The sequence below is a fragment of the Mobula birostris genome, chromosome 2 (assembly GCF_030028105.1).
Source record: "Mobula birostris isolate sMobBir1 chromosome 2, sMobBir1.hap1, whole genome shotgun sequence".
In the NCBI taxonomy this organism is placed as follows: Eukaryota; Metazoa; Chordata; class Chondrichthyes; order Myliobatiformes; family Myliobatidae; genus Mobula; species Mobula birostris.
This window is the reverse complement of record NC_092371.1, coordinates 184,017,860-184,037,668: the sequence shown is the minus strand read 5'-3', so window position 1 is coordinate 184,037,668 and position 19,809 is coordinate 184,017,860. Positions and strand designations below refer to the sequence as shown.

General features: G+C 41.3%; 1 protein-coding gene across 7 annotated transcripts in view; it reads right to left on the bottom strand.

The window, feature by feature from the left end:
• trappc12 (trafficking protein particle complex subunit 12) overlaps positions 1 to 19,809 on the bottom strand; it is a 162,645-nt gene that overhangs the window by 87,045 nt on the left and 55,791 nt on the right. For all 7 annotated transcript variants that reach the window (XM_072251157.1, XM_072251162.1, XM_072251159.1 and 4 more), the window contains one exon: positions 4,602 to 4,714. In XM_072251157.1, the coding sequence (XP_072107258.1) occupies positions 4,602 to 4,714 (113 nt within the window). The remainder of the gene's footprint in view (positions 1 to 4,601; positions 4,715 to 19,809) is intronic.

Here is a 19,809-nt window from a genome sequence, read left to right as displayed (position 1 = left end):
TCTATCCATGACCAATCTCTCAAAGCACTTCATCACAGAAGGTGCAGAGTACTATTGGGCAATAATCATTGAGACAGCTTCCCTTGCTCTTATTGGACACTAGTATAATTGATACCCTTTTGAAGCAGTTGGGAACCTCTGGCTGCAGCTGTGAGAGATTAAAGATGTCCTTGAACTCCTAAGCAGTTAGTTGGCACAGGCTGTCACTGCCTTGCCAAATTCACTATTGGGGCCTGATTCCTTGTGAGGGTTCACCCTCTTGAAAGATGTTCTGATGTCAGCCTCCGGGACAGTTATCACATCTCTGCCAGATGCTGCAAGGATTCACAGATAGTTTTATTCTCCCTTTCAAAGCTTGCAGAAAAGGCGTTCAACTCAGCCATTTATCAGCATCACAGCCGTTCATGATGTTAATTTTTGTCTCTTAGGAAGTAAAGGCCTGCAAACCCTGCCTTAGCTGATGTGCATCCAATTCCATCTCTAACTTCACTGGGAATTAGCTTTTTTTTGTTTTTAAGACCGCCTTCCTTAGGTTGTACCTGGTCTTCTGGTGGAGCTCTGGATCATGGTCTTGAGTGCCGCATTTCTAGCCCTCTGCAGACTGCGAATCTCATAGCTCATCAAAGGCTTCTGGTTTGGGTTATGTGAGGCATATTCTTGAAGGCACACTCCATTCACACAGGTCTTCATGAATTTGGTGAAAACTGCAGAATATACATTCAGATCTGAAGAAGAATTGCTGAATCTAGTCCAGTGCAATGTTTCAAAGCAGTCCTGTAAGTTCCCTTCTGCCTTCCTTAACCATACCTTTGCTGTCCTTACCTCTGCTGCTGTGGTCCTCAGTCTCTGTACACTGGGAATAGAAGTACAGCCAGGTGAATCGACTTGCCAAAGTCCATACTTCTGATGGCACAGCATGCATTCTTGATGGAGGTGTAACAGTGGTCAAGTGTGTTGCCTCTACTTTTTCCACGGGTGACATGTTGGTGGCAGTTAAGTCAAAATCTTCCTCAAGCTGGCCTTATTCAAGTCCCCCACAATGATCACGAAGGCTTCAGGGTATGTTCTCTTGTGAATATGCTCAGCTCCTCCAGTGCCAGCCTGACATTGTCTAAGGTTGCAAACAGGATGATAGCAGAAAACTCCCACAGCAGATAGAATGGACACTTGACTGTCAGATATTCCAGGCTGGGATAGTAGCACTGAGAACAGAACAGGGGCGAACCACCATGTTTGTGCACCATGACAAGTTAATCACGAAGCAAACGGTGTCCCCTCTGTCTTTACCTGACGCTGCTGTCTGGTCCATGCAGCGGAAGGCAAAGCTCTCACGCAAAATGCTGTCCATTGAACACTGGAGGTTAGCCATGTCGCTGTGAAGCAAAGTACAGACAGTGCCTGATGTTCCTCTGGTACTGCAATCTTGCTTTGATGTCTACAGTTTTACTTTCCTGGCACTGTTCCTTAGTCAGGAGGATGGTAGTAACTGAGATTTTAGCTTCAGCCCAGCATATTGGGCATGTTTTCCTAAAAGGAAAGTGCATTTCCTGCATGGGTGATCTGCAGTCCAGAGCCTGCAGATGGAGGATCGACATATTTTTTAAATGCCTTAAAACAATGTTGCTTACTGAGGTACCTATGGTTGTGAATGTAGATTTCAGTTATGCTTAGAAACCAAAAATAAGAATATTTAATATTTCCTTCAGAGCTGCACACAAAGGGTTGCCACTCTCCTGCGTCATCTTGCTCCATGTTAAGGGGAGGCAATTGCATTCCTTGAAATTTTTCCATAACATGGAGCTGCATCATCTGTACATTCACCAGGAAATGAGTGCTGAATTTCGAGTTTATTTATTTATTTTTCTCCCTCACAAATGTCATAAGAGCAAATTTTTATTTTGTGTCCCCAATTTTTTGGCAGTAATTTGTAAATTCTGACAGGGCATTTCTGTTACCCAGGGTAATTTCCATTACCCAAACTCCCATAATACAGGGATTGTCTGTTTACAAGCACAGACAACTCCTGGGATAAATCTGAATCCACAATCGCTCCCCTAGAGTTTGAGATACAGATTAGAATTCACTCTCATGGAAGTTATATGTAAATAAATCTACACAGTTTTCTTTTACACGAATATTTTTTGATGCATGTGCAGTTAAGGAAAATAATGACATTGCGGTTTTCCAGGAATGCAACCTGACTGTGATGTGGGAATCACTTAAACTCACGGTCCTTCAACAAATCATTGAGAACTTACAAAATTAAACTGAGGAAAGATTTTATCTATATTTCAACTAAAACGTAACCCGAATAGTATAATCATTTGTTTAAGGTTTGCCACTGTTTCTTTCTGTGCCATCAAAATTAAATGTTGCTTCTTGGAGCTAAAGCAGCAAGCCAGATTGTGTCTTAATAGCCATAAGCAACATTTAAGGATATTAAAGACATACTTGATGTAATCTATGTGACCCAAGGGGAGACAATTTAGAATTTAGAACCAGGGAACTGCAGTCAATACTATTTTTATTGTACCCATGATCTAGTTAATTTTAAGAAACTGGATAAGAGTCCTCCCAATGAGGTCGATGTTATTCATAGGCTAACAAACTAGATTAGTTACATGCTTTTCAGCCAACCCTGGTCAGCATTTTGATCCTATAATGCACAGTCTGCTTGGGATAATTCAGCCATTTCTATGCTAACAACTTTAATCATCTAATAAGCTGAGCAACCAGAGTAACAGTGTTTAGAAAACAGTTCAAAGAAAACAATTTTGATAAGAATATTTTGCAATTTTACCAATTTGTGCGATGGATGCTAACAACTTTTAAAAGCTATTTTTAAAGGGACACAAGGTGGTTTAAGTATAAAAAATGTACCCTATCAATAGAATTCCTAAAAATTTCAAGAACAGCCACTAACTCTCAAATGCTAATATACCAACAGTAACACTGTCTATGGAAAACACAATAGCTTAGTGCACTAAAAATCAATCACCATCACAGACAGGCAGTCTAATTATTCCCAATCCAGCAAGAGATTGATCTCTCCTGTGCTGTTGTGGAAGTTAGTAAATGGAAGATAAAAACAGAGGAGGAGGGCAAGGAAAGTGGCCTCAATCTCATCTCTAAAGGGCCACAAAATATCTGCCACTATCATCACCTACTCTCACATTCATCAAACTTTACTCAGCTGCCAAGATACAGTATAAGCCTCCGTAAAAATGTTAACTGGACATTTCATTGTAGAGATTGTCAAATACAGTAAGATTTTTTTTTAAACAGATTTCAGATTGAGACTCCATATTTGTAAAGCTTTATTAAAAGGTACTAATGATAAATTCAGAACATACAGAGCTCACTGTCAGATTTACACAAACCAGAAGGATGAATTACCACCTGCTCCTGTAATGTTTCATATTTCTGCAGCCACCACCAGAACTGGCTTTTTTCTCTGCCCTGCACATTTCCACCGCTGGATTGAGAACCCAAACCTTTTTATTCACCAAATTCCAACAGCTTTAGGTCTTCTTTAATGATATTACGATTTCAGTGATTTAACAAATATAGTGAATATTCATTGTTTCAAAATAACTGTTGATCATAAGACTGGAATAAATAGCTTACATGTTTTATACCATGCATCACAGAGCTAAAAGAAAATTGGGAAAAAAACTGCAGATGTTAAAAATCTGAAACAGTCAAGCAGATGAGGCAGCATTTGTGGGACGTTAGAGTCAACATATTGGGTCAATGACACTTTGTCAGAACTTGGAAAGAGCAAGATGAAAATTAGTTTTTAATTGAAGAGAAGGTGGTGGAGCAAAACTCAGAGCAACAAAAATGTCTCCAATAGGATAAGACAGCATGTTAAGGTGGTGATTTTCCCTTTCCTGTTTTGATAGCCTGTTGGCTCATTTGTTTCTCCCCACCTGTCTAAGTTTAGCTTGCCAGGAGGATCTCATCACTAGAATACTAACTTGCATCTCTTTCACAAACCTAAAACATTGAAAGTTTCCCTTTCCACAAATGCTGCTCGATTAATATATATATTTCAATTGTGAATTTGCATTTCCGGTGTGTGAAGATAGCCTGTCCTGAAATTAGTATGATGCTCAGACCAATATTTTTCATTGAGAGTAGTGGCATTTTAAGTCCATGGACCAATTTCATAGCAGCAACACATTACACTGGTTGATTGCAATAGGAAAAACAAGTCACACACTTCACCATACAATACACAAAGTATTTGTAGAACTCCGGTTTGCACTGCAGGGCTGGTAATCGTTGAGGGGCAGCAAACCATCAGCTTTTGAAACCTCATAATAGCTTTGAAGTAGTCACAAGGAGATACCGCCTTTTCACAATGTCAAGAACAATCATGACAAATGAAAGAACAGTTAGAAATAAAATAAAATTTTAAGTACTAAAGAATTTGAAGGGAAGAGAGAATCGGCCTACAGAGATATAATAACATGTAGGCAGCTTATTATAGGAGTCATACATATCTGAACTGATGAATATGGTCAAACAGACTATTTCACAAATCATATGTTCAATTGGACTAAGCACAAGTACATTTTTAAATCTCAAGTTCATACCTTTTGGCAAATTACTTTCAGGCCATGTAGCCTATCCAATGATTCCTGTGGTTTCCCCAAGTACTGTGGCAGCTCAGCATGAAGGACTCTCATTGAAAATGGTATCATGGACCCTACAAATCGGATCAAAAGAAGTTATGACTACGTAAGCGAATCAACTATTTCTTAAATACGAGAGATTCTGCAGGAGCTGTAAATCCAAACCAACACGCACAAAATGCTGAAAGAACTCAGCAAGTCAGGCAGCAGCAATGGAAATAAACAATTAATCTTTTAGGACTGCAAAGGAAGAGGAAGATTCCAGAATAAAATGGTTGGGGGAGGGGAATGAGGCTAGCTAGAAGGTGATAGGTGAAACCAGGTGGGTAGGAATGGTCAAGGACTAGAGAAGGAGGAATCTGATAGGAGAGGAGAGTGGGAGAAAGAGATGGAAGAGGGGAGCCAGGGGAAAGTAGTTGATAGGTGAGAAGTAAAAGGTCAGAGAGGGGAATAGAGGTGGGGGGGGGGGAAGAGGGGAAATTTGTTTACAGGAAGGAGAAATCGATATTCAAGTCTTGTCTAAAGTTAAGTGATGTAAGCACCCAGTTCCAGTCCTCATCTAATTGATTAATCTGTTGCTGTCTGCACCCACAATCCAAGAAATTAAAAAAGTTAAAAATGGAGCAACCTACACACTAAAGCTACTCGCTAATGACAACTAATATAAACACCCAGAAATAGGCAATTTAGCAGAAGTACTTTCTTATATAAGGCTAACATTTAATGCCCACACCGCTATGCTTTGGGCTGAGCAGTTTGGCTGAGCATTTTCAGGAAACAGTTAAGGGTCAACGCCATTTGAGTTGGTGTGATAAAGAGATCAAACGCAGGTTAGGATAGCAGATCTTCCTCCCTAAATACAATGCCTCAACGAATCAGGTGAGCTTTTACAATAGTTGAACTAAACTAGCTTTTTATTCCCAGTTAATTAAATCACTGGGTTTAAATTCCTGCTGATGAACCATTGGTACAGATATTGCTGAAATAGTAACTTTACTAAGATTCTGCCTTGTTCATGTAAATCCTTTTGGACTAACCTGTAGTGTTGGATGCAAATGTGCAAGGCTTAATCAGTAAATTTGAAAATTAAATGAGGAGGTGTTGTTGATTGTTAAGATTGGGAAGGATTAAAGACTACAGGGGGATTTTGATCAGTTAGGGAAGTAGACTGAGGAGTGGTAAATGGATTTCAACACAGGAAAGTCTGAGGTGATGCATTTTGGAAAGTCAAACCAGAATAAGACTTGGACTACGCATGGTCAGGGTCAAGGGAGTGTAATGGACCAGAGAACTCTCAGAGTACATGTGCATAGTTTGTTGAAAGTGGCAACAAAGCTAGATTAGGTATGAAAAATGTACTTAGCCTTCATCAGTCATAGGGCATGTTGCAGTTGTACAATTCATATGGTGAGGCTAAACTTGGGGCATTATGTTCAGACTGCAGAATACTAAAAAGATTCATTAGGATGTTACAAGAACTGGAGGGCCTGAGTTGTAGGGAGAGGCTAGTCAGGCAAGGTCTTTATTCTTTAGAACAAAGAATGAGGTATGACCTTACCAAGTAGTTTAAAGTTACGAGTCATAGATAACGTAGATGGTAACAGTCTTTTTCCGAGGGTAGGGGGAAAGTGATATATGTTTAATATTTTGCCTGCTTAGTTTATATTACTTCATTAGCAATTATTCAAGCCTGAAAATGTTTCACTAATTGTGCCCTTCATTCTGAGACTTGGAAACTAAAATACTTTGTCCTCAGCATACATAGTAAATGAGAAAGAATGTCTATGTTATGAATTTGCACCCAGCTGGTCTCAATTCTATTCCAACTTCTCTGTTTTATTAAAACAAAATAGTGCACAACTTTCTTTGCAATAACAAGGGTATCCCATAATAATAACAGTTGTAATTGTGAACTAGAATACTGTGGATTATGATTAATTGGGACACATTGAGACCAGTATATTTTGGCCCAATTAGCAAAAATTTCATGGAAATAGTTAAAAAGGTATTAAAAAAAGACAAACTTAATAAAAATTATGTATTTAAATGAACTACAGAATAAAATGAAACACTACAGTGCTAAAAAAAACTGTGCACTAGTTCCTAAGTGTTATCAACAGAGAAATTCTAAATTCATCCAGTGTATGCAATGAACAAAATCAGTGCAGACACCTAGTGCTGATAATGCAGTGACTTTGTACAATGTTATCAACAATTGCTTCCTCCAAATCTTTATTTTCTTTGTGACATTCAAGATGACTGTCGATGCTTTCAAATTCTTTGTAGCTCCTTACTTGTTGAAGTAATGAAATAGTTTCATTTTCACTCCAAGCCATTTCTGGCATCTCCAAACCTTAATGCTTGACACCACAATTCCGAATTGTCTACTGCTTTTTCATCTCCATGACCTTGATATTTATTGCTTATTGATTTATTATTTTTCTTTCTCTTTGTATTTGCTGTTTGTTTTTTTTTGCACTCTTTCACAACCACATTCTTTCAGTAGTGTTGCAACCAGAATAGGAGCAGAATTAGGCTCCACAATTCCATTTCTGCAAATTTATTCTCTCTCTCAAACCCATTCCCCTTCCTTCTCCCTATAACTTTTGACACCCTGACTGATCAAGAATCTACCACTCTCTGCTTTAAATATACACAGTAACTTATCCTCCACAGCTGTTTGTGGCAATGAATACTACAGATTCACTGCCCTCTGGCTAAAGAAATTCCTCTTCATCTGTTTTAAATGGATGTCCCTCTATTCGGAGGCTGACTCAACCTGCAAGCTAACCTTCAGGGAATCTTACTGAAGGACTCAAGTCCCTTTGCACCTCTGATTTTGGAATTTTCTCTCCCTATAGAAAATAGTGCACCTTTATTACTTCTACTAAAGTGTATTATTGTAAATTTCCCATCACTGTATTCCATCTTCTACCTCCTTGCTCATTTTCCCTATCGAAATCCTTCTGTAGATCCCCTACAGAACACCACTAGTCACCAGCAGCCAACTAGAAAAGGCCCCCTTTACTCCCACTCCTTGGCTTCTACCAGTCAGCTGACCTATCCTTGCCAGTATCTTTCTGATAATACTATGGGCTCTTATCTCGTTAAGCTACCTCCTTCAGAACCCTGAGGTGTAATCCATCTGGTCCAAGTGTCTTACCTATCTTCAGACCTTTCAGTTTCCAAGCACCTTCTCCTTAGTAAAAGAGCACCTACTGCTCACTGACACCCTCAAATTTCTGGTATACTGCTAGTGTCTTCCACAGTGAAAACTGTCACAGTATATTTAAATTTTTCTGCCATTTCTTTGTCCCCCATTACTACCCATCTAGCATCATTTCTGGCATTCTGATATTCACTCTCACCTCTCTTTTACTTTTTATATTTCTGAAAAAAACTTTTGGTATCCTCTTTTATTTTATTGGCCAGCTTACCTTCATATTTCTTGTTTTTCCTTTCGAAATTTTTAAAAATGGCTTTCTGTTGGTTTTAAAAGTTTCTCAATGCCCTAACTTCCCAGTAGTTTTCGCTTTATTAAATGACCTTTTTATTTTTTGTTTTTGTGCTGCCTTTTGACTTCTGTTTCCTGCCACAGTTGCATCATCCTCTCTCTGGAATACTTCATCTTTGGGATGTATCTATCCTGCATCTTCCAAATTGCTCCCAGACACTCCAGCCATTGCTGTTTTGCTGTTGTCCCTGCTACTGTCCGCTTCATAGAAACATAGAAAATAGGTGCAGGAGTAGGCCATTCAGCCCTTCGAGGCTGCACCGCCATTTATTATGATCATGGCTGATCATCCAACTCAGAACCCCGCCCCAGCCTTCCCTCCATACCCCCTGATCCTCGTAGCCACAAGGGCCATATCTAACTCCCTCTTAAATATAGCCAATGTACTGGCCTCAACTGCTTCCTGTGGCAGAGAATTCCACAGATTCACCACTCTCTGAGTGAAGAAGTTTTTCCTAATCTCGGTCCTAAAAGGCTTCCCCTTTATCCTCAAACTGTGACCCCTTGTTCTGGACTTCCCCAACATCGGGAACAATCTTCCTGCATCTAACCTGTCCAATCCCTTTAGGATTTTATACGTTTCAATCAGATCCCCCCTCAATCTTCTAAATTCCAACGAGTACAAGCCCAGTTCATCCAGTCTTTCTTCATATGAAAGTCCTGCCATCCCAGGAATCAATCTGGTGAACCTTCTTTGTACTCCCTCTATGGCAAGGATGTCTTTCCTCAGATTAGGGGACCAAAACTGCACACAATACTCCAGGTGTGGTCTCACCAAGACCTTGTACAACTGCAGTAGTACCTCCCTGCTCCTGTACTCAAATACTCTCGCTATAAATGCCAGCATACCATTCGCCTTTTTCACCGCCTGCTGTACCTGCATGCCCACTTTCAATGACTGGTGTATAATGACACCTAGGTCTCGTTGCACCTCCCCTTTTCCTAATCGGCCACCATTCAGATAATAATCTGTTTTCCTATTTTTGCTACCAAAGTGGATAACTTCACATTTATCCACATTAAATTGCATCTGCCATGAATTTGCCCACTCACCCAACCTATCCAAGTCACTCTGCATCCTCTTAGCATCCTCCTCACAGCTAACACTGCCACCCAACTTCGTGTCATCCGCAAACTTGGAGATGCTGCATTTAATTCCCTCATCCAAGTCATTAATATATATTGTAAACAACTGGGGTCCCAGCACTGAGCCTTGCGGTACCCCACTAGTCACCGCCTGCCATTCTGAAAAGGTCCCGTTTATTCCCACTCTTTGCTTCCTGTCTGCCAACCAATTCTCCATCCACATCAATACCTTACCCCCAATACCATGTGCTTTAAGTTTGCACACTAATCTCCTGTGTGGGACCTTGTCAAAAGCCTTTTGAAAATCCAAATATACCACATCCACTGGTTCTCCCCTATCCACTCTACTAGCTACATCCTCAAAAAATTCAATGACATTCGTCAGACATGACTTTCCCTTCACAAATCCATGTTGACTTTGTCCGATGATTTCACCGCTTTCCAAATGTGCTGTTATCACATCTTTGATAACTGACTCCAGCAGTTTCCCCACCACTGACGTTAGGCTAACTGGTCTATAATTCCCCGGTTTCTCTCTCCCTCCTTTTTTAAAAGGTGGGGTTACATTAGCCACCCTCCAATCCTCAGGAACTAGTCCAGAATCTAATGAGTTTTGAAAATTATCACTAATGCATCCACTATTTCTTGGGCTACTTCCTTAAGCACTCTAGGATGCAGACCATCTGGCCCTGGGGATTTATCTGCCTTCAATCCCTTCAATTTACCTAACACCACTTCCTTACTAACAAATATTTCGCTCAGTTCCTCCATCTCACTGGACCCTCTGTCCCCTACTATTTCTGGAAGATTATTTATGTCCTCCTTAGTGAAGACAGAACCAAAGTAATTATTCAATTGGTCTGCCATGTCCTTGCTCCCCATAATCAATTCACCTGTTTCTGTCTGTAGGGGACCTACATTTGTCTTTACCAGTCTTTTCCTTTTTACATACCTATAAAAGCTTTTACAGTCAGTTATGTTCCCTGCCAGTTTTCTCTCATAATTTTTCCCCTTCCTAATTAAGCCCTTTGTCCTCCTCTGCTGAACTCTGAATTTCTCCCAGTCCTCAAGTGAGCCACTTTCTCTGGCTAACTTGTATGCTGCTTCTTTGGAATTGATACTATCCCTAATTTATCTTGTCAGCCACGGGTGCACTACCTTCCTTGATGTATTCTTTTGCCAAACTGGGATGAACAATTGTTTCCTGATCGGTCAGGGCATCAAAGGATATGGTGAGATGGCAGGTATGGGGTTGAATGGGATCCGGGATCAGCCATGGTGGAATGGCAGAGCAGACTCAATGAGCTGAATGGCCTAATTCTGCTTCTATATCGTATGATCTTAAGGCCTTATTTAAATGCATGCTGTAAACTGAATAAGGTAGATGATCAAATCAACTTTGGCTCGCTCCTCTCTCATGCCTCTGTAATTCCCTTTTCTCCGTTGTAATACTGATGCATCTGGCTTTAGCTTCTCCCTCTCAGACGGCAGGGTGAATTCTATCATATTATAATCACTGCCTCCCATGTATTCCTTTACCTTAAGCTCCCAAATCAAGTCCGGTTATTACACAACACCCAAATGAGAATTGCCTTTCCCCCAAGTGGACTCAACCACAAGCTACTCTTAAAAAGCCATCTCATAGGCATTCTACAAATTCCTTCTATTGGGATAATGCACCAACCTGCCTGCATATTGAAATCCCCATGACTACTGTAAAACTGCCCTTTTTACATGCTTTTTAAAAAAACTGATTTCATTTTTAACCAACAGAGCCAGCCCACTCCCTCGGCCTACCAGCCTGTCATTTCAATACAAAGTGAATCCTTGGATGTTAAGCTCCCAACAATGATCTTCTTTCAGCCATGACTCAGTGATGCTCAGAACGTCATACCTGCCAATCTCAAAGATCATCTACCTTATTCAGTTTACAGCATGCATTTAAATAAGACCTTAAGATATAGAAGCAGAATTAGGCCATTCAGCTCATTGAGTCTGCTCTGCCATTCCACCATGGCTGATCCCGGATCCCATTCAACCCCATACCTGCCATCTCACCATATCCTTTGATGCCCTGACCGATCAGGAAACTATCAACTTCCACCTTAAATACAAGGCCATAAGACATGCAGCAGAATGAAGCCATTTGGCTCATCGAGTCTGCTCCGCCATTCAATCATGGTTGGTCCTTTTTTCCCCTCCTCAGCCCACTCCCCTGGACTTGGCTCCACTGCAGTCTGTTGCAGAAGATTCCAGAGATTCACCACTCTGGTTAAGAAAAAATCTTCCTTACCTCTGTTCCAAAAGGTTGCCCCTCAATTTTGAGGCGGTGCCCTCTAGTTCTGGATAGCCCCACTAGAGGAAAAATCCTCTCCACATCTACCTTATCTAGTCCTTTCAACAATTGGTAGGTTTCAATGAGATCACCCTGCATTCTTCTAAATTCTAGAGAGTACAGGCACAAAGCTGCCAAATGCTCCTCATGTTAACCCCTTAATTCCTGGAATCATCCTTTTGAACCTCCTCTGGACTGTCTCCAATGACAACACATCCTTTCTGAGATATAGGGCTAAAAACAGTCGACAATAGTCCAAGTGTGGCCTAACTAGTGTCTTAGAAAACCTCTGCATTATCTCCTTGCTGTTATGTTCTATTCCCCTTGAAATAAATGCCAACATTGCATTTGCCTTCTTTACCACAGACTCAATCTGTAAATTAACCATCTGGGAGTCTTGCATGAGGACTCCTAGGTCTCTCTGCAGCTCTGATGTTTGAACCTTCTCCTTATTTAGATAATAGTCATAGAAATATAGAACATAGAAAACCTACAGCACAATACAGGCCCTTCGGCCCATGATGCTGTGCCAAATATGTCCTTACGTTAGAAATTACCTAGGGTTCCCCACAGCCCTCTATTTTTCTAAGCTATTGTACCTATCCAGGAGTCTCTTAAAAGACCCTATCGTATCCGCCTCCACCACCATCGCTGGCAGCCAATTCCACGTACTCACCACTCACTACATTAAAAAAACTTATCCCTGACATCTCTTCTGTAGCTTCTTCCAAGCACCTTAAAACTGTGCCCTCTCGTGATAGCCACTTCAGCCCTGGGGGGAAAAAGCCTCTGACTATCCACACGATCAATGCCCCTCAGCATCTTATACCTCTCTATCAGGTCACCTGTCATCCTTTGTTGATACAAGGAGAAAAGGCCAAATTCACTCAACCTATTCTCATAGGGCATGCTCCCCAATCCAGGCAACATCCTTGTAAGTCTCCTCTGCACCCTTTCTATGGCTTCCACATCCTTCCTGTAGTGAGGTGACCAGAACTGAGCACAATACTCCAAGTGGGGTCTGACCAGGGTCCTATATAGCTGCAACATTACCTCTCCGCTCTTAAACTCAATCCCACGATTGTTGAAGGCCAATGCACCATATGCCTTTTTATCCACAGAGTCAACCTGCGCAGCAGCTTTGAATGTCCTATGGACTCGGACCTCAAGATCCCTCTGATCCTCCACACTGCCAAGAGTCTTACCATTAATTCTGCCATCATATTTGATCTACCAAAATGAACCAGCTCACACTTACCTGGGTTAAACTCCATCTGTCACTTCTCAGTCCAGTTTTTCATCCTACCAATGTCCCGTTGTAACCTCTGACAGCCACCCACACTATCCACAACACCCCCAATCTTTGTGTCATCAGCAAATTTACTAACCCATCCCTCCACTTCCTCATCCAGGTCATTTATAAAAATCACGAAGAGAAGGGGTCTCAGAACAGATCCCTGAGGCACACCACTGGCCACCGACCTCCATGCAGAATATGACCCGCCTACAACCACTCTTTGACTTCCGTCCGCAAGCCAATTCCGGATCCACAAAGCACTGTCCCCTTGGATCCCATGCCTCCTTACTTTCTCAATAAGCCTTGCATGGGGTACCTTATCAAATACCATGCTGAAATCCATAGTCACTATATCTACTGCTCCACCTTCATCAATGTGTTTAATCACATCCTCAAAAAATTCAATCAGGCTCGTAAGGCACGACCTGCCTTTGACAAAGCCATGCTGACTATTCCTAATCAGATTATGCCTCTCTAAATGTTCATAAATCCTGCCTCTCAAGACCTTCTCCATCAACTTACCAACAACTGAAGTAAGACTCACTGGTCTATAGTTTCCTGGACTATCTCTACTCCCTTTCTTGAATCAGGGAACAACAGTGAATACTGAAGCAAAGTATTCATTAAGTACCTCTGCTACCTCCTCCGGTTCCATACACACTTTTCCACTGTCACACTTGATTGGTCCTATTCTCTTACGTCTTACCCTCTTGTTCTTCACATACTTGTAGAATGCCTTGGGATTTTCCTTAATCCTGCTCGCCATGGCCTTCTCAAGGCCCCTTCTGGCTCTCCTAATTTCATTCTTAAGCTCCTTCCTGCTAGCCTTATAATCTTCTAGATCTCTATCGTTACCTAGTGTTTTGAAACTTTCATAAGCTTTTCTTTTCTTCTTGACTAGATTTTCAACTGCCTTTGTACACCATGGTTCCTGTACCCTACCATCCTTTCCCTGTCTTATTGGAACGTACCTATGCAGAACGCCACGCAAATATCCCCTGAACATTTGCCATATTTCTGCTGTACATTTCCCTGAGAACATCTGTTCCCAATTTAAGCTTCTAAGTTCCTGTTTGATAGTTTCATATTTCCCCTTCCTCTAATTAAACGCTTTCTTAACTTGTCTGTTCCTGTCTCTCTCCACTGCTATGGTAAAGGAGATAGAATTGTGATCACTATCTCCAAAATGCTCTCCCACTGAGAGATCTGACACCTGACCAGGTTCATTTCCCAATACCAAATCAAGTACAGACTCTCCTCTTGCAGGCTTATCTACATATTGTGTCAGAAAACCTTCCTGAACACACCTAACAAACTCCACCCCATCTAAACCCCCCTTGCTCTAGGGAGATGCCAATCAATACTTGGGAAATTAAAACCTCCCACTATGACAACCCTGTTATTATTACACCTTTCCAGAATCTGTCTCCCTATCTGCTCCTCGATGTCCCTGTTACTACTGGGTGGTCTATAAAAAACACCCAGTAGAGTCATTGACCCCTTCCTGTTCCTAACTTCCACCTACAGAGACTCAGTAGACAATCCCTCCATGACTTCCCCTTTTCTGTAGCTGTGACAGTATCTCTGATCATCAGTGCCACGCCCCCACCTCTTTTGCCTCCCTCCTTGTCCTTTCTGAAACATCTTAAGCCTGGCACTCGAAGTAACCATTCTTGCCCTTGAGCCATCCAAGTCTCTGTAATGGCCACATCATAGCTCCAAGTACTGATCCACACTCAAAGCTCATCCACTTTCTTCATGATGCTTCTTTTATTAAAATAGACATACAGTGGCATGCAAAAGTTTGGGCACCCCAATCAAAATTTCTGTTACTGTGAATAGCTAAGCAAGTATAAGATGACCTGATTTCCAAAAGGCATAAAGTTAAAGATGACACATTTCTTTAATATCTTAAGCAAGATTACTTTTTTATTTCCATCTTTTACAGTTTCAAAATAACAAAAAAGGAAAAGGGCCTTAAGCAAAAGCTTGGGCACCCTGCATGGTCAGTACTTAGTAACACCTCCTTTGGCAAGTAAACACTTTCTGTAGCCAGCTAAGAGTCTTTCAATGGGGGATTTTCACCCATTCTTCCTTGCAAAAGGCTTCTAGTTCTGTGAGATTCTTGGGCCGTCTTGCATGTACTGCTCTTTTGAGGTCTATCCACAGAGTTTTGATGATGTTTAGGTCGGGGGACTGTGAGGGCCATGGCAAAACCTTCAGCTTGCACCTCTCGAGGTAGTCCATTGTGGATTTTGAGGTGTGTTTAGGATCATTATCCTGTTGTAGAAACCATCCTTTTTTCATCTTCAGCTATTTAACAGATGGTGTGTTGTTTGCTTCCAGAATTTGCTGGTATTTAATTGAATTAATTCTTTCCTCTACCAATGAAATGTCCCCCGTGCCACTGGCTGCAACACAAGCCCAATGGATGCTCGATCTACCCCCGTGCTTAACAGTTGGAGAGGTGTTCTTTTCATGAAATTCTGCACCCTTTTTTCTCCAAACATACCTTTGCTCATTGTGGCCAAAAATAACTTCATCAGTCCACAGGACTTGTTTCCAAAATGCATCAGGCTTGTTTAGATTTTCCTTTGCAAATTTTTGATGTTGAACTTTGTGGTGAGGATGCAGGAAAGGTTTTCTTCTGATGACTCTTCCATGAAGGTTATATTCGTGCAGGTTTCGCTGCACAGCAGTACATTGCACCACCACTCCAGCGTCTGCTAAGTCTTCCTGAAGGTCTTTTGCAGTCAAATGGGGGGTTTTGATTTTCCTTTCTAGCAATCCTATGGGCAGTTCTCTCGGAAAGTTTTCTTGGTCTTCCGGACCTCAACGACCTCCACAGTTCCGGTTAACTGCCATTTCTTAATTACATTACGAATGGAGGAAACAGCTACCTGAAAACACTTTGCCATCTTCTTATAGCCTTCTCCTGCTTTGTGGGCATCATTTATTTTAATTTTCAGAGTGCTAGTCAGCTGCTTAGAGGAGCCCATGGCTGCTGATTGTTGGGACAAGGTTTGAGGAGTCAGGGTATTTATAAAACTTTGAAATTTGCATCACCTGGCCTTTCCTAACGATGACCGTGAACAAGCCATAGCCCTAACAAGTTAATTAAGGTTTGAGACCTTGGTAAAAGTTATCTGAGAGCTCAAATCTCTTGGGGTGCCCAAACTTTTGCATGGTGCTCCTTTCCTTTTTTCCACTCTAAAATTGTACAAAACAAAAATAATACACTAATCTCGCTTAAAATGTTGAAAAGAATGTTTCATCTTTAACTTTATAACTTTTGGAGATCAGTTCATCTTCTACTCACTTAACTATTCACAGTAACAGAAATTTTGACCAAGGGTGCCCAAACTTTTGCATGCCACTATATCTCAAACCATCAGCCTGAGTGCATCCTTTTTCCCTATCACCTGTCCATCCTCCCTCTCAACCTGCCTACAAGCTTTCTTTATTTGTGAGCCAACCGCCCCTTTCTCCGTCTCTTCAGTTTGGTTCCCATTCCCCAGCAATTCTGGAGTAAACAGCTTTAGCAAAATGCACTATTGTTCCTTTTAGAAAAATGCATTATCATACATTTCCTAACACTGTATTCTATCTGCCACTTTTTTTGCTCATTCTTCCAATTTGTCTAAGTCCTGCTGCAATCACATTGCTTCCTCAGCACTACCTACCCCTCCACCTATCTTTGTATCATCCGCAAACTTTGCCACAAAGCCATCAATTCCACTATCGAAATCACTGACAATGTGAAAAGTAGCGGTCCCTGAGGAACAACACTAGTCACTGACAGCCAACCAGAAAAGGCCCTCTTTATTCCCACTCGCTGCCTCCTGCCTGTCAGCCATTCTGCTATCCAGGTCAGTATCTTTTCTGTAAAGCCATGAGATTTTATCTTGTTCAGTAGCCTCGTGTGGTGCCTTATCAAATGCTTTTTGAAAATCCAAGTAAAATACATCCACTTCCTCACCTTTGTCCACTCTGCTTGTTACTTCCTCGAAGAACTCTAACAAGATTTGCCAGGCAAGATTTCCCTTTACAGAAACCATGCTGACCTTGACTTATTTTGTCATTAATCTCCAGGTAGTCCCAAATCTCATTCTTAATAATAGACTCCAACACTTGCCCAACCACTGATGTTAGGCTAACTGGCCTCAATCCTGTATTCAGTTTTACCTTATGTAACACTTCAACTCATCCCACTGAATGCAATTAGTTCTAATTAGTGCTTTGTACAGCTGTACATGGTGTCCAAACAATTGTACTCTTACACCTCAGCCAATGAAAGCATGCATAACAAATGTCTTCTTTACTACCCCATCCACCTGTGTCACTACTTTCAACATGCTGTGGACTTGCATCACAAAGTCCTTCTGTATATCAATACACCTGAAGTTCTTGACATTTACTTTCCAAAGTGCATGGATAAAAATTTCATCTGCTACCCCTCTACCCAAATTTCCAGCTGATTCTTCTGTAATCTTGGAGAACCTTCCTCACTATCCGGAATTCCACCGGTTTTGCCTGATTTTATTAATTAGAGTGGCTGGCTATATTTTAATCCAAGTCATTTACATACATTACAAACAGCAGAACTTAATCTTCTGGGCCTGCCTACCATTTGAGACCTTGTCAAAAGCCTTACAGTAGTTTACGTAAATCATATCAAACATCTGGTGGAAGAGTATTATTTTATTTTCATCCCTAAATCAATACCAAGTTGAAAAGTTCAACTGTTTCATGTGAAAGCTTCTTGTGGGTAGAATCAATTCAAATCATTGGTGAGTATCAACACAAGGACAATCAGACAGTCTATGATTGTACTTCATAACTTGCCTGTGTAAATTGGGTTAGCCATGAACACAGTCACCAGATTATTTGAGTTGAAGTGAATTGGTACAGAATATTTTCTGGTAACACTGCAACTGGAATAAATATAGTTTCATATTTTTGTCATAGTAAACTACATACGAATTTTCTCCTTTTCACAACTATTCATACAACTTTCTGCATAAGATGCAAGGTAAAAAAAGTTAGTTATGAATTTGTTTAGCTGTAGATTTACAGTGCATTTGGTAGAATTTCAATAATCCAGCACCTGATTGTTTGGAAATCCTGAAAGTTTGGAATCTGGCTCATTCTTTTGTTTGGAACATGGACAGGGTTTTCAGTCAGGTCTAAAGTTTAGATGGCGAGCTGGGACTTCAGCTGCAGATGAGGTGCAACGCAGCAGAGACCAGTAACGTAGGTAGGTTTGCAGCTGTAGCCAAGGTGCAGAGTGCTTGCACACTTCCTGCACCCTTTAATTTCAGTCAGTTCACTGGAAAATTTATTGTACTAATGTGTAAAAGTGAAATAAAAGCATGTTGGGGTATTACTAGGAATAGCATCTGACAGTCCAACACCACCAAAGTTCCAAGTGTGCTGGATTATAAGTTTTATTGCATTATCTTCTTTGAGTACATGCATATTTAAGGCCCTTGCATTTCCTCTGGAGATAAATTTTGCCTAATAAAAAGAAGTGGAATTCCAAAAAGGACAGCAGAGAATTATTTTGAAAAGTAATTACCATTGCTAATTAGAAAACAGAAGGTGACAGTAATGGTAAGAATTGGAGGAGATGGCACTTGAATGCGTGGCTGAGGAGTTGGTGCAGGGGGCAGGGTTTTAGATTTTTGGATCATTGGGATCTCTTCTGGGGAAGGTGGGACCTGTACAGATTGGATGGGTTGCACCTGAACTCGAGGGGAAGCAATATCCTTGCAGGTAGGTTTGCTAGCATGGTTCAGGAGGGTTTAAACTAATTTGCAAGGGGGATGGGACCCGGAGCGATAGAGCAGTGAAAGAAGTGCATGGAGTAAAGCCAGATCTAACATACAGAGAGGTTTTGAGGAAAGAGAAGCAGAATAAACGGTGTAAAGGTAGGAAGGTAGAAGGGCTGAAATGTGTGTACCTCAATGCAAGAAGCATCAGGAACAAAGGTGATGAACTGAGAGCTTGGATATATGCATGGAATTATGATGTAGTGGCCATTACAGAGACTTGGCTGGCACCAGGGCAGGAATGGATTCTCAATATTCCTGGATTTCAGTGCTTTAAAAGGGATGGGGGGGGAGGGGAGGGGAGGAGGGGTGGCATTATTGGTCAGGGATACTATTACAGCTACAGAAAGGGTGGGTAATGTAGCAGGATCCTCTTTTGAGCCAGTATGGGTGGAAGTCAGGAACAGGAAGGGAGCAGTTACTCTACTGGGGGTATTCTATAGGCCCCCTGGTAGCAGCAGAGATACCGAGGAGCAGATTAGGAGGCAGATTTTGGAAAGGTGCAAAAATAACAGGGTTGTTATCATGGGTGACTTTAATTTCCCTAATATTGATTGGCAACTGATTAATTCCAAGGGTTTAGATGGGGCAGAGTTTGTTAAGTGTGTCCAGGATGGATTCCTGTCACAGTATGTGGACAGGCTGACTAGATCTAGTACTGGGTAATGGATCGGGTCAGGTCACAGATCTCTCAGTGGGTGAGCATCTGGGGGACAGTGACCACCGCTCCCTGGCCTTTAGCATTAACATGGAAAAGGATAGAATCAGAGAGGACAGGAAAATTTTTAATTGGGGAAGGGCAAACTATGAGGGTATAAGGCTACAACTTCAGGGTGTGAACTGGGATGATGTTTTTGCAGGGAAATGTACAATGGACATGTGGTCAATGTTTAGAGTTCTCTTGCAGGAGGTTAGGGATAAATTTATCCCAGTGAGGAAGATAAAGAATGGTAGGGTGAAGGAACCATGGGTGACAAGTGAGGTGGAAAATCTAGTCAGGTGGAAGGAGGCAGCATACATGAGGTTTAGGAAGCAAGGATCAGATGGGTCTATTGAGGAATATAGGGAAGCAAGAAAGGAACTTAAGAAGGGGCTGAGAAGAGCAA